Source organism: Anser brachyrhynchus, assembly GCF_964034855.1.
Source record: "Anser brachyrhynchus genome assembly, chromosome: 9".
Classification (NCBI taxonomy): Eukaryota; Metazoa; Chordata; class Aves; order Anseriformes; family Anatidae; genus Anser; species Anser brachyrhynchus.
In genome coordinates, this window is record NC_137703.1 from 20,651,979 (window position 1) to 20,667,776 (window position 15,798).

Consider the following 15,798-nt stretch of genomic DNA (forward strand, 5'->3'; position numbering starts at 1 on the left):
GCAGTGCTTTAAGAAGTACTGGCTGTTCTTTTTTATTTTTTATATATATGGGGTGTATTTCTTGTTCTTATGCTATTTGTTTTTTTTAACTTTCATCTACAGGCCAGTAGTTTGTCTTTGTAACTGACTTGTATATTTTTTCTGACGAGGGCAATTTGTATTTTAATTTGTATCAGTTTGATGAAGGCTAATTTGAACTAAGATGTGGGACAGCAAAGAAATTGGAACTTTTTTCTTTTACAGGTTGCTTGGTCATAACCAGGCCTTAGGGATGTCTGTCTACTATCGTTCCCAGTGGCAGGCGGTTTTAGCCCACCGGGTAACTTTTGAGCTGTTTCTAGCTGAACTTGACTGGGCAATGCCCTGTGCAGCCAGATTTGATTTAGCCCTACTTTGAGTGAACCAGTTGACCTGCAGAGGTCCCTTAAAACCTAAAATATTAGTAGCAGTAGATCAGATTTTTTTTTTTTTTGCATGAATACCTCGTTTCTTTGCTGTTTATAATTTCAGGAGCATTACCCTGATCAACTGAAGGAAACACTCACTTGCCAGTGCAGTTCTCTGTTCTTCATTCCTTATGGTCTTTGATTCTGAGTTGTGGGGCCTTACTGATAAATAGCGCGGGATTGTTTTGTTTCCATTTGCAGCTGTTAAATTCTTTATGTTTGGTTTGGTGTTTCAGGTTTAGTTCAAGTAGGTGAAGTCTGCTTTTATATAAGCCCTTACTTCTCCTAGGAATATGGCCCCCTCTGTGCAGAGTTTGTATTCTAGCTCTGCCTTGCTATTTTCAAGATTTTGGATTTCAGTGTTGTGGTGGCAGCTGCGTGGATGCAACCCCCATGCCGCTGCCTGCTCCAGGCTGCCTGGGAGATGCGCTTTGTGCAGCTTTGGTCTTTGCTCGCCTGTGGGCAAGCTGGGAACGGCAGAGATTGCCAGCACCTGGTCGTGCCACTCTTCTTCCATCCCTGGTGAGCTTTTCTGTTCTGCTGGCTAGGCAACGGAAAGCGATTCTCATCCCTGACAGCTTTTTCTTTTCCAGGTACAGTTTGTCAGCTGTTCGTTCCCTTGCTGTATGCTGCCTTCCTTTGTACATTTGTTTTTAATCATGTTTTACAAAGATGATGTGATCAAAGCAAAACCTGAGTGTCTTAAGCTATAACATTACACTTAAGGTAATGACAGCCTTGTCACGCTGCTTTGTTTTAGTACAAGCCCTCTGTTAATTTCTGCTGACCACTGTAATGTGAGATCAGTTTTCTGAGAGTTCACAATCAAATCAGTTGCACTAACGTTAGCCCTCTTACTTGCTTTTATCAGAGCTTTTATTAAAATGCTATCAATTGTGGGCAGATTCTTCATACAATAACTGCTCACTGCCCTTTGTTTGAGATACACTTAAAGTTCTTCAGATGTTAATGTTCTTCAGATAGTTGTTCATGTTTCTTCTTAGGCCTCTTAATTTTCCTCTTGCAATTTATCTGCTGGTGGTTTTGGCCTTTCATCTCTGTTTTTGCTGGGCTTTCATTTTTGAATGATAGAGTGGCTTTTTTGATCCAAAGTGTCTCTTCATTTGACCATGAAGATTTTTGAAAAGCATGTAATTTCTGTTCCCAAAGTTACTTCCTTTGTAAGTTTTTGAAGCTCACTGGGAGAAGAGCAGTGCTTACACATACTAAATGGCATTGTGGTTTGTTTGCTAATGAGGTGGGGTGTTTACAAGGCTGAGGCTTTTGTGGACTTGATACAGGGAAATATGAAATCTTGGAAAATATAAGTGATCTCCCTTTATGATTTTTGGGAGATGGTTGGATTAAAAGAGATGGAAGCCCTAGGTCCATGGTGTAATTTGGGTTTACCAACTGTGCACATTAATACTGGATGAAGACAAGAAATATGATTCACCAGCTTCCTCCAACCTGGTTTACAGCTACAGACATCGATAATTCTGTTCCAGAGGGAGCTGTTCTGAGTTTCTAAGACTGATGACTGCGTCTTTCATTACAAGTTTCCCCAGCACAAAAATCTATCAGGCACTACTGCGTTAAATACGCTGTTGTGGGGTTTCCTGCTAGCCAGTCTGCGGCAGCTCGCTGGACAAACAAGTGAGCTGGCTTGGCGTGGATCTGCAGTGGCATATGGTGTTGAGATCACTTCCTCGAGCAGGTCGGTTCGTGGACAGAAAACAGTTGGGATTAGATGTGAAACAGAAAGGTGCTAATTTAATGCGGTAGTTAAAATATTGATTTGAATTTGTAAGGCTTTGTGTCTTTGAAGGACACCGATGTAGGGAAGCACCAGATGTCTGTGGATTGTGTTTGACTGATGACATTAACATATTAAACAGTTTGCATCCTGAGCCTTTGCAAAGGCTGTGGCTGAACCGCAGGCTTTCTGTTTTATCTTGACTTTTGGGCGGTAGTCCTTTGGGAGAAAGAGAGATTACTGTAACTGCCGCAGGTGTGAAGAAACGGAGATGCTGCTGAGAACCACAGCAAGCAGCTCTGTTGGGAGGTGACAAAATGCTTGGCCTGGTGAGCTGATGTACAGTACTCGTTGCAGCCACAAAAGCTGCTGATGTGCTGGCTCAAACTGAGGGAATGATGCTTGTAAGGGTGTACTGGGCAGGCAAAGCTGCGCTTTGAAGTCCTTTTATTTCTGTTTGTTTTACTTACATATTCTTGCTTTTCTGTTTCAGTATCTAGATGTTCTAGTATATGCTTTAATAAAAGTTGACTCAAGAAGTCATTCTGAGTTTTTGGGATGGCATTTAAGGAGAGTGCTAAGGAAAAGAGGCAGCCACCTGCTCTTGAAGCTCTAAATTACTCTCTGCTCCTATCGCTTGGTCTTCAAAGGGAGGGGAAAAACATTTTATCTAGGATGACAGAGAGCAATACTGCACACTTCCAGTTCTTATCCATTTGAAGAATGTGAGCTTAGTAGCAAGAGTTAGCGAATTCCGTAGAGAATAAGTCAGAGGGTATGCATGTTTCAACAGCAGAGAGACCCTGCCAAAATTGTAAAGCATTAGCGATATACTGCAGGTAAGAGAACAGGAGCAGCTGCTGAACTGACATGAACTCTTCTGTATGGGCCATATTTTGTGTAATTTTCAGCTGCTGTAGATGAAAAGAACGCTGAAGACACAGGGTTTGCAGTCCACGTTCTTGAGAAAATACATATTTTCTTCTGCTGTGCTGAATACTTTGTGTAGTTGGCCTCTGTGCTCAGTTCTCATGCAAAATCTGCCAAGAATCTTTTTTTTTTTCCAGTCATTATGTAATCGGTGCTGCACAGCTTCCTGCTCCAGTTTTTGTCAGATCCATTAAATATACAGGAGAAAAAGAAACGAGTGTCTTTAACTTAAAATAAAGGTCACCACCCACAGGCGAATTATGGCAGTGGTGTTCAGTGTTTTGTGTCCTGGAGCTACCTTTTCATGTTGACCTTTATTTTGAGACAATAGTATGAGAATGGGAACAGCTGATAACAATCTCTGAATACAGCTGATAGAAGCTGTTTTGAAAATCTGTTCCAGGATAATTCAACTAGATTAGTTAATTTACCAGTTGCTGAGTTCTGTAGACAGAAGCAGGACAGAGCTTTAAAATCTTATTGTTGTGCTCATGAATCTTTTTAGATAAGTAATAATGGCTGCATCCGCTGTATTTATAAAGCCGTGCTTTCAGTCCATAAAACCTCTTTAGCCTTTGTTTACTTAAACCAGTGGTCTTCAGGACACAGATTTGATCGAGTGATCCCAGCCTGGTGAGACGCGGCAGCTATGCAGATGTGTTGGTAGGAATTACTTCATTTTAGCATCGTGTTTATGCAACCCTTCTCGTGTGTGTCCTGAACAAGCCTGTGGTGTGCTGGGGACTAACAGAACAGTTTAATCATAAGCAGTGGTGGGGCTTTTTTTATCATGTCACTAAATAACCTGGAGCATGAGCAGTATCTGACTTGAGTGAAATGTTTAAAGGGCAGGAAATCTGTCTAGCTTGTCTAGATGTCTAGCAGGAACCTCCTCCCACTCTCCTTCAATTGGGCTGGGAAGCCAAGCAGTGAGGTAATTAGTGAGAAGTTTGCAAGGAGAAGCTTTATTTCGCATATATATATATACACACACATATACAAGAAAAGAGGGCATGTAATTGATGGAAATATAAATCTTTTCCATGTTAAAAACTTTAGTGTTTCAGCGTAGTAGGAAAATAAAATATACGGGGTAGGTTTTCACTTTGGTAGGAGAAGTGGAAAATGACTGTCATCTCTGGAATTTGAAAAGGCTAGAGCTTGCAGTCAGCAGGGCTGCATTATTGCTGTCAAGCTGAAAATCCTGGATGCTGTTTAAGCAATGCCATATGCCCTCCTGAATTGTCAATTGAAAAACAAATTGGGGTGGGGGGAACTGAAACTGTAAAGCTCTTTTCAGAACCCCATCTGGACTGAATAAAAACGCAAGCGCCCATTGTGAAATTTAATGTCTGATTGAATTTGGCCTCAAAAACATAACACTAGTAGGTCTGCCATGTTTTGTTTTGGTGCAAGATTGATTTTCTTAGCATATTTATTTTCTTTGTGCAAGTCAGATAGGGACCCTGTGTGAAAAATCAGCAAAACATGCAGCTAATGTGGGTAGAAATAAGAAACGTTATATCAACAATACTGGTGCGAGTTGTTTCAGGCTGGTAAAGCTGCCACGTGTGCTGGTTGTGTGTAGCTGTTTGGTTTTGATCATGAATACGTGGACAAGGCACTCTGGCCTTTTCCACTGAGTCTAAAGAGGAATAAGGCCCAGAGTCAGCATCTGCCTGACGATGGCTCCATGGGCAGAAGGCTGATTTTTGGCAATTGTCCTGAGACGAGAAAGTTTTAAGGAAGTTCCTAACCTGTGATCCAGAAAATAGGCAGTTAAATAGACTTTGATCCATTCCTGGAAAGAAACAGGTAATTCGGACTATTTCTGAGCAAGTCTGTGAAAAGCAGCAAAGAAAACAGCCAATTTACAGTAGTTATAAATTGTCCATATGGAGATTTGTACCTCCAGTGGAAAACTTGAGGGCTCTGAAAACCAAGGAGGCTGAAAACTCATCAGGAATTAGACTGAAAAATAAGCTTTCAGTTCCATTGCACGCAGTGAAATTACATAAATAGTGATTAGTAAAGATACGAGTTGTAGCCACATTCATGTTAGTACTGTTATAGGCGAAAGAGACGAGGCTGAGTTGTGAAAGCTCGTACCGGGGCATGTGTATAGATTTCCATTTTGTTCAGCTGAAATTTAGCTTACCTTATGTTTGAGTTTATGCATGGTGGGAGACTTTGGTGAGGTTTCTAGTTTGTTTGTTTGTTTGTTTGTTCGTTTTTCTCCTTGTATGCTTGTATGAATAAGGCTTTCTTAGAAATGCTCGCATTAAAAAACCCTTTCCAGCTCCCGCTCGTTCCCCCTCAGTCAGGTCTGACTGCCCCGGATCAGTTAAGGTACACTTTCAGCCTACCAGCCCTGCTAAGTGTCCATTTCCTGCGAGTAAGCATCTGATACGCGGGATGCTTCTGAAAAGTGATCTTTCCTCCACTTTCAAAAGAGAAGCAGCTTTTTTATTTACTTATATAATTAAAAGTGGTTTAGGTCTCTAAGGAGAAAATTACCTAGACAAGTTACTGAAAAAAAAAAATAATCAAAGCTTCAGGAACCATGAAATAAAAAGGAAAACAATACCTTTAGGTAGCATTTTGTTAGATTTAATGTTTCCAGTGGATATGTTCATCTCAGCCTTCAGCAGGTGGTATTCTTCAAGTTACATGGGATGTCAGAGAAAGTGTAGGAGGGAAACCAGGAAGTGTTGGTGGTGTCTGGCCGTGGCTGAGCTCTGCAGGTGGGGAGAGGGCAGGAAGGGTGTGGATGCTTCTGGCTCTGTGGTGTCTGGGCCTGCAAAAGGAAACGGACATCCACCTCATCTTTATTAAATCATAAGTAATTTGGGAAGAAAAAGGGAAACTTCTGTGTTGTCACTTGGAAGCAGAAGATGCAGTTTGAGGAACACGAGGAAATTCAAGCGCAGCAGTGGAAAACAGGTTTTAAAAAGCAGTGCATTTCTAATATTCATTCATACAAGAACCAGTGCATCAAAATTAGGGGGGGGGAGGGGGCAGAGTTTGTGAGGTTAATAATTATTAGTAAGAATTGCGAATATGATTTTCTATTTCACATGTCTGCTGTAGCATTCCTCATTGCCTTCAAAACCAAAAATTGATATTTCCCTGTGGGAAGGGGTATGTGTGTGTTTACCTGATTGGATCAATAGAACTATTTTAGTAGGTCAAAATAGGGTGTAGTGAAGGCTATTGCAGAAATCTGTGTTTCTGCAGAACAAAATGCATGTATTCAAGGTTGCCATAGCAAAGATTTTTTCAGCACTTTTGATTAGAGGCACTGACTTGAAAAGAATGTTTATTCAATGATACCTCAGTAGCTACTACTTGGTAGCTGCACTTCTAAATACCTTTACTGAATATTTTTGACTTAGTCTTTCTTTGAACATGAAATGTAGGTTGCTGGCAATAAGGTTGTGCTGTAAATCAACAGACTGCATGAAAATCGCCTAAATTACCGTGATCTCTCTTACAGTAGGAGGAAAAGCAGCAGCAATCCAGAAACTGAATGTATGTCAAGTAGGTGTATGTGTCTGGGCACATCTCAGTCCAAAATTAGCTCTCTACTAGTGCTGAATGTTTGCAAATTCTTGGAAACTTGGAAGAAAAGATCCGTAGTCTCTGTTCACTGTTTGCTCCCATTTGACTGTTCTGTGGATACCATGAGGTTAGAAATTCTTGCCTGCATCTGTGATGAGGTTGAGGGGTTTGTACTGGTGGGTCATCCACTTTCAGACCTTTTTGTTTTCACAGCCTTTTTCAGTGTATTAGAAGGGAAGTGCTTATCTCTGCCGCCCAGCTACTCTCGCAATCTGAAAGCTGTGCTTGTGTGACATAGAAAAATATACTATTGCTAGGTGGAAATATTGGGGATAAATTACACTCCAGGTAACCTCCTTTAGCTTGTCAGGAATTTGTCACAGAAGAGCTATTTGTTGTTGCTGTTCTAGGTTGAATTTAGATTTCTCCCCACCTCCCCTGCTGTTCTTTCTGCTGCCCACCTCCCCCATAGCTCCCTTCCCTCTTTTTGCTTTGGAGGGGTGCACAGAGACATTAGCAGCACTGTAGGAAGAAAGCCTTGAAGCTCGGAGCCCACGCTACGATAGAAAGGGCAGCGGTTTCATAGGGGGCTTTCTGCAGAGAAAACATCTGTGCTTTGGGGGCCCTCTGCTCCACTTGCTCCTGAACAGGCAGAAGGCAGCAGAAACAGAGAAAATGAGAGGATAACTGCTGGAGGAAGCAGAGATGTGGAAAAATAAATAAGTTCAGATGGGGATAGTTAATGGGCAGATCCTGAAGACTCTCTCTTCTTCAGAGGACAGATAATATATGTTATTTTCTGCTTCTAGGCTGTGTGTTCGCAGCCTTAACAAGCCTTTTTAGAGATATTTATGCTTCTTTCTCTTAATAGTACTTGATAGCATGACCACTGTGTGGCTAAGAAGCCTTTTTTGTTGGTGTGATTAGCCATTCAAATGCAGCACATCGGTGTTTGTGCCCTTGTACCCTGTGGATAAAGATGCTGACTGTTAATGCAGATCTAACATTAGAGAGATCCAAAACCTGTATTTACTGTACAAAGGGATAAGATGAGATGGGTGGGTTGTGTGTCACACACGTGTATTTGACCTTCATTGATGTTCAAACGTGTTTGTAGCCAAAACCTGTGCAAGTGGCCGTGGGGATGTGCTCCCCAGGCACGAGGGCGGGTGTCAGGAACCAGTCCCAGGGGGCAGCACGCTGCAGCTCAGCCGGGAGTCCGCTGCCACGTGCCTTGGGTCGTGCACTGCGAGCTCTTCAGCCCATGAGCATCTAAGCTATTTTGCCAGATCGTTTTTGTCGCTGTACACGTCTTCACCTTTTCTCCCCATCTCGTTTCTTTCGGAGCATTCCTACCTTTTCTGGTTGTTCTCTACTGCAGCTGAAAGAAACGTCTCCGTCCATCACCAGAACCTCAGGAGCCGGAGCGTGTTCGTTCTCCTCTCTGCTGGGCCTTGCCAGTGCCCTGGTAGGAGCGGAACGGGGAGGGGAGGGGAAGGTAGAAGAGGAATAAATAACTTTTTGTGTTCTCCGTCATGCGCATTTGCTTTTCCTTACCCGTTAGCATAAGGTTACCCATAGTGGGTAGTTTTTGCATTTCTGCCGCGTGGCTTCATTTTCATGTGACTGTTTTAAATAGTATGTTTGCATGGACCTGAAAGAGCCTTCTGTCTTAAAACAGATGAAAACTTCAAGTCCCTGTTTAGTCAGGGAAAACTTGAGGCTAAGATGGCTGCTTGTGGTGCTGCTTCTCAGACTGCTTGGAGTTATAAAGGAAAACAGAAGTGGAGAATGATTTTATTCCCTATCTTTCTGATATTAGGTAAATGTTAACGTGATTTTTTTTTTTTCTTCTTCATGGATGAATTTGTTCTGGATAAACAGTGGTGATATCTTTTGTGCCTTTCAAACTGAAACTAGGGCTGAAGGAGGGAGAGAAGCTGGTAATGGAGTGATTTAGCATTTAATTTGGTGTTTCTTCTATGTGAATTGTACTTTGGTTTGTGTGTGTTTTTCTGCTGTACTAAATTCTATCAAATTCGTGTCAGCTTTGTAGCTCTAATTCACATCAGACTGGCTCCCTGCTTGGTCCTCTGAATACAACAGTTGATTTGATAAACTTGACATTCTTCCACAGGGGACTAGCTGCTACGTAGGGATTGTTCTGCTCATTATACTGAAATTACCTTTGAATGATTCTCTTAGTTGTTTAGCAACAACTTTTCCAATATTTGCATTTTTTGATGTATTTTCTGGCATTCAGAAATTGGAGTGGGTGTCTGGAAATAGACGAATTAGCTGCTTACTCTTAAAATAGGTCATACTTAATGTACATTGAAAATAAAACCATACGTTATAATTTTTTGATGCTACTGGTTTTGTTCATGAATACGTTTCTTAGTCAAACAGTTAACTTTGTTTAAAATTTTATTTTCATTTTCAGGCTCTGTAGGGTAACTCATTTGATTTAAAAATAAATTACTGGACATTTTCTGTTTAATTATACTGTGCATTCTTAATAAATTAGGAGAGAGAAAAATTAAGACCAACTTATTTAAAGACTGGTTGGGCCATTGACTTCATATCAAAGTTTAGATTTCATTTCCTTTTAATTTTAACTTTAAAAAAGAAAACTGTATTTGAATTTGGAGATGTACAGATTCCTGAAGGAGAGATTCTGCAGCAGTACATAGCTATTCTGCCGTGTGAGCAGTGCCCATCTGTCTCTCACAGGACTGAATTTGCAGTTTGTTTTGTCAAGCCTTACTTGTGTCTGATACCAGTCAATGTGTTTAATTTATTTCATGTTTTAAACAATTTTAACTTGGTACACCAGAGTTGCGTTGAGGTCTTTTTTATTGTTTCTGCGAGCCTTTTTGCTTTTTCTCCTAGACACAGCTTTTTCAAATGTAATGTTTCAAAGTAGCTTTTGTGTAGCTTCTTTAGTTTTTTTAAAATCAGCTTATTGGGTAATAAAATACATTTTCTTTCCCTTTTTGTTGTCAAACTACCTCTATAAAAACATGTACATATTCTTTATAGCTTCAGTGTTGGCAAAGCTTCCAGATAGATGATTGGATGTGTTTCAGATGTATTTCATTAACTACCCTGGGTGTGGGAAATGCACATAGATCAAAATCATCTGTTTAATCTCTGTTTTACATTGTTGCATTCCTGTTACAGTAAAACATGAATTTTGAAAGGCAGAGCAGTGTAAAGATCTTGTTCAAAAGCTCCCTTAATCAAAGATTTAAGTATGATTATATATACATCAGCAGACTTCTGTTTTGAGCAAGTGCACGTTGAGCTAATAGAACAAGTCATATAAAATAGTGCTATGTTATAAAAAGTCGTGTGAAAGCTACGTAACTGAATACTGATCTTATAATGATTTACAGCTGGAAGAACAGAGCTTGGAAAAAAGATGAATTTCAGACCCAAAGGAGTGGCATTTTTTTCCTACCCTGAGCTGTGTCGGTCCAATGTTACTTGGAGGTGTGTAGGTGTGTTGGTTAGGCAGGGACCAGAGCCCCCACTAGGGAGACAAAGGTGGGACTGACACAGCAGAGGAGGACTGTCAGTAAGGAGATACTGGGATACAGGGAAGACCCTCTCGTCTTCCAGGAGCTTTACATAAATGCTCCATGTGGTGTAAGGGCTACCAGAACAAGAGCACAAACCGAGCTTCCAGTGCAATAGGGAGCTGGAGACAGGCGTGCAAAGAAGAATTTGGCAGCTAGGAGATAAACAAAGACAGCAAGGGAGCATGAGGCCCAAGTACCTGAAACGAAAATGGAGGGAGAAAGGAGAAGACATCATAAATACAAGAGATGCTAACAAGGTCCAGGGAATAGTGAAAGGTGAGAAAACAAGATGCATCTGAGACGTTAGCTGTCAGGATGGCAGCAATACCTCTGTCGGTATTTGGAACAAGCAGAAGTACAAACTGGGGCTCTGTTACTTGGGGCCCTCCTTCCAAAGCACTGAGGCTACAGGATGGTTAGAGCTTGTGAGGAGCTAATTTAACAAGGTGAAATGAGGACCAGTCTTGCCGGGTGGGCTCTTTGGGGTCACCATGCTAAAACTGAGCCGACAGAAAGCAGCTTTCCAATTAGAATTCATCTCCTTGGTCTTGTTTTTTCCTCCCTTCTGAAATAATAGCTATTTTTATATGGATACATTTGGTGGAGATTTCCAGTGGACTGCATAGACTGGTGCCCAGATTTTGCGATATTTTTTGTGTTTAACATTGTTAAATTTAACAGTTAAATAGAAGACCCAGGTATTTGCAGGTAGTCTGGTTGATTTCTTCCATTCTATGTTATGCCACATCTGTTAAAAGTATATACTACACGCAATGGAAGTGCTTGTTTACGTGTCTCGAGCTTTTTGGCTCCAGAAATTTTTTTTTTTGATAATTTTCTTTGAGCAACCTATAAATAACTTGAATCATTTAAGTCAAGAATGTTCAGAAAGGAAGACCACATGGTTGTGCCGCAGGTAGGTTCAAAGTTAGAAGCTCCTTTGGCCCGCTCCCTGTGTCAGGTACTTGGAAGTGGACAGAGTGGTAGCACTTTGGGTTGCAAATCCTGTGTCCCTTCTTACTCCCTGGTATAATCCAAGCTTATTCTCTAAGCAATAAGGGCAATATTTACCACATACTATGAAGTAATTATTAAATGCAGTTTATTAATTAAATGTTATTTTTAATTAAATTTTATTTTACTTTTAAATTAAATTTTATTTTACTTTTAAATTAAATTTTATTTTATTAATTAATTAAATTATTAAGTGCTGCAGTAGCAGCATTTAGAAATTTAGGGGTAGTTGTTATTTTTTTTCTGACTAATTACACGAACTGTTGTTGCTCCTAATCTCTAAGACCATTTCCAGTCCACGCGATAGTGTTAATGTTGCACCTCCAATGTCTGTGTTGACTTCAGAGCGTCCTTTTAGGATGTTTTGTCAGTGGGTTTTGTAAACTAAAAATATGTCGTGATATTCGTGTAGGTGCTATTTTAAATTTTACTTTTAATGTTTTGAGTAGTTTCTTTTCTGTTAGATTCAGTGCTTGTTGTTCTTAAATTTGTCTGGCAGTGTTAAAGTATTTCTTTGACTAGGTTGATTAGAAATGAGACTTGCTATCTGTAAATAAAATATTCTGTGGCATCAATCCTAGGCAGTTGATCTTAATAAGAAAATATGTACATCTGTGCTGTAGTTAATAGCTTATAAGAAAAAGTGTGGTCTGCTCTGTTATTTGTATTTGTCTTTGATCAAAAATTAAGTTCCTTATTTTGCTTTTAAATCTCCAAACTAAATTTTAGCCCTAGAGTTCCAAGCTGTTGCTATTGGGCTATGTTTTTTTGTGTCTTCTGAAACAATCTTGGGTCAAAGCTGAGCTATATTAAGCCCATGGGCGCTAAAGCCAGCTCCATGTTTTTGTGACATTAAGTGAGCAGTAGCAATGTTGTGGGTTGCTATTGAGAAAATTGTTAACACAAAGCTGAAAGTTCTTGCTTCTAACTTTTCTGGCTAGGAAACTTGACCAATACAATATAACTGCTGTAATTCCCCATTTATACTCTTTAGGCAATGTATTGTAATGCTGTCTATTTGCAGAGGCCAGCAGCTGTTGTAACACATTCTTAGGTTTGGGATTTATATTCCAAATACAAATTTGCTGCAAGCACCCTTCAAGCCTCAGTCATCAACCTCTAATGGCTATTGCCAAGGTTCTGTGTTGCTACTAGAGTTTCTTTCATCAGGGGTTTGCAATGACTTGCAATAATTTACACCAGTCTTAGTGTGGGAGGAGCTAAAAAAAAAAAAATGAATCTGATAAATAAATGAATGTTGGAATGACAGCTGAGCCCTACAGCTCAATGTCCAAAGTCAAAACTGCAGCTTAATATTCTTGCCAAGCACAGTCCTAATAGGCAATTATATGCAAAATGTGGAAGAGCTGAAGGAAAAGTTTCAAGTCACTGTGCTTGTGGGTATTAGCCATGTCAACAACACTAGTAAGGGTATGGAAAAATGCTTGAATTCTGGTTTTGGCAGGCAAAGAGAAATCACATTAAACTAGCATATTGTAGTGTAAGAATGAAGAGTCTGTGTTACATTAACAGCTACGTGCTCTTAAATTTGTATGTATTTCACTCCAGTTTACTGCTGTTTTTGGTTTTCTTTGTGCGCGCAACTCTACTGTAGAACAAATTCACCTCTAGAATAAGGACTGGGAATCAAAATGCAACTGAGAAACTGAGCCAGAAGAATTAGTAAAATTCTGCTTTGAAATTTGTTCTCTTGTCTTTTCTTTCTTTCCTTTTTTTTTTTTTTTAATTTTTCCTCTCCCCAAAGAAGATGAATAGTGGTTAAAAAAGAAAAAAAGTTTCCCTCATTTTCACCTATAAATCTAGCTGTGTTCAAATACCAGAAAATGGTGGTAGTAAGAGGGGGAAAAAAAAAGGGAGGGGATGGGGGCAGGGGCGTGCTCATTATTACAAGTATAATCTTGAAAGGCTTGTAAATTAACTAATGCTTTCACATCAGAACAATTTAAAGAGGCTATGTCAATAAAACTCCAAACTTATGTTCAGATATTATAGAAGCGTGCTTCTACACATCTGAATGCTAGCAGTGGTATTGCTGTTAATTTCCCTGCTTTGTCTGAGCAGTAACTGCGTTTCTTTCTAATTAAATTTGTTATGGTAGTTTCAGTTGCATTTTAATAAATACATTTCTTTAGATAAGTCAGGCTACTTAAGACTGGCGAGGGTAGCCAGATGAGGGGGAGGAATCGGTAGAGAAAATGACAGGCAATTTAGTCCCTTTGATCTCATAGTCACAGAATCTCCATTACTTTGTTTTCCAAATGGTTTGCAGTCATCATCGTAACTGTGCTGTGTCTTTTGCATGATGTCCTTTAAATCAGTTTTTAAGTGAAAATGATGAAGGACAGTGCAAATGTGAAAATGATGGGCCTGTTATCGTCCTTTTCTTTCCATCATTCTCCTAGTGCTTAGTGAGAGACTGACTGAAAAAGCATCTTCACGAGTGCAAAAGGTGGAGTTTTCCTGCAGCAAGATGGATTTCTGTGGTCTTAACCAAGATTGAAGTTGCTGAAGAGCTCTCTGGGGTTGCCTTCTTGATTATGTAAAAACATGAAAAATTCAAAACAAAATATCTATATTTTAGGGTGGAATCCTTTCATAGAAACCATAGGCATTGTGAATAATTACTTTTCTTTTTTTTTTTGGTCTTTTAAAGGCATAGTTCTATATGTCCTTAAGGGTAAATTGTGCATGTTTTGTGTCTTTCAGTGCATTTAATCCCAGTCAACCCGATCAAGGAAGATGGGTTGAATCCTAAGAGCCGAAAAAGAATAATGCCTGACTTGCTAACTGAACCTCCTGCAATAGATCCTGTTTACGAAGCTCGTGTTTACTGCAATATTCCTACCATTGCTGAACGCAGCATGGAAGGTAAGCTTTCTGCGTGCAAATGATAATTTAGTGGAAATGATGACTTTGTGCATTGTCAGTTTTTCAGTGCTTGAAGCAAGGTACAGCAAATGCCAGCCAGTCGATGAATTATGTTAACATATTCAAAATGCAGTCCTTTTTTTAATATCCCCTTTGATAACTTGATTTTTGGAAGTGGTTTCTGTTTCCAGTCAATGGTCAACTGGAATTCTAAAATTGGAAGGGCTGGGAGTGATACAGATATTTAATGTTTGAACTATAATGTTTATTACACGTGAGCTGCATTGCAAATTTTATTATTAATGTCTGAAAAACAATTAACTTAAAATTCTAAAAAAAAAAAAAAAAAGACAAAACCAACCAAACAAAAATCCCAAACAAACAAACAAAAAGAATCAATTCATGTTGGAACTCCAAACCATTAGACATAGTCAACTTGAAGACATGTGTGTTCTTCACTTTATAGTGGTTGCAGCATGAATTCCCTCATGTACATATCCCACTAACATAAAATCACAAACTAATATATCAAAAAGCTTCAAATTAAGTGTGCTGCAAAATGCATCGTTACAATTAGGGGTCTGGAAAGAGGCATCATAAAAGTGGAGTAGCCTTACTATGTTGGCTGAGACCAGTGCTTGAATAATTTCTTGTATGGCTTTGGGACTTTGGATGTACTATGGAGAATGTGCTGAGTACCTAAGTCTTGTATAATCTTTCCTGTGACAAGAACTCATCATCCCTTCTGGGGTTTTTCTTTCATTGTAACATTAATTATACCTATGTTTTTGCTTAAATCTTTTTTTTGCTTTAGGTCATGCACCTCATTATTTTAAACTAGTATCAGTTCAAGTGTTGATTCGACATGGAGATAGGTATCCACTATATGCCATTCCCAAGACAAAAAGACCAGATATTGACTGTACATTGCAGCCTAGCAGGTAAAATTTCTGGCTTATACCATTACTTAATGCATGTTTTGCTTGATAATTATTTTGTTTATCTTCAAGAAACAATTTCTGCAGCTTAAAGTATGGTGTGGCTTCTGATGTTTGTGTATTGTGGTGGATGAAAGTTGGCGCAGGGAGGGGAGTTGTATGACTGGTGTACAGTACTTCCTCTGAAACAGGAACTGTTAATTATTACCAGGTCAGATCAGAATAAATTCCGTATATTTCTATAAAAAAGCCAAAGCTACTTAATTAAGTATTTAGGTTACCATTCTTCTTAGATAAGCTTCTAGACGCTTCCAAAATGTTATTGCAGTGTTTGAAAATATCCCTTCCATTTCAGCTGTGTGTGTTTCCTTTCGTGTGAACACAAAAATGTCTGGGTCACTACCACAGGAAAATTGATATTTATGTTTTCTGATAAGTAAAAGAAAAAATAATATAAATGCAGGTTTTCAGAGTTTCCTCTTAAATTAATGATTTGTCTCAAACTTCCCCCGAGAAGTGTGAAACAAATAAATTTAATGATAAAAATGCAAGCTAAACAAAGTAAACTGTTTGCTACTTGAAAACTACGCGTATACTGTAGTTACATTCACTCACACTGTCAAACATCTGATACTTGTGTCTGTCATTAAAATGTCACTTACCTTTCTGTTTCAGTGTAT

At 39.3% G+C, this 15,798-nt stretch overlaps 1 protein-coding gene across 6 annotated transcripts in view; it reads left to right on the plus strand.

Annotated features, from left to right (window-relative positions):
• The window catches only part of PXYLP1 (2-phosphoxylose phosphatase 1), a 63,577-nt gene that overhangs the window by 32,647 nt on the left and 15,132 nt on the right, over positions 1–15,798 (plus strand). For 5 of the 6 annotated variants that reach the window (XM_080605205.1, XM_080605206.1, XM_080605203.1 and 2 more), the window contains exons 3-4: positions 14,019–14,180; positions 14,995–15,121. In XM_080605205.1, coding sequence (XP_080461331.1) covers positions 14,019–14,180; positions 14,995–15,121 — 289 coding nt within the window. Of the gene's footprint in view, positions 1–8,282; positions 8,516–14,018; positions 14,181–14,994; positions 15,122–15,798 lie in introns of those variants that run through there. The other variant, XM_080605202.1, reaches the window with a different exon arrangement.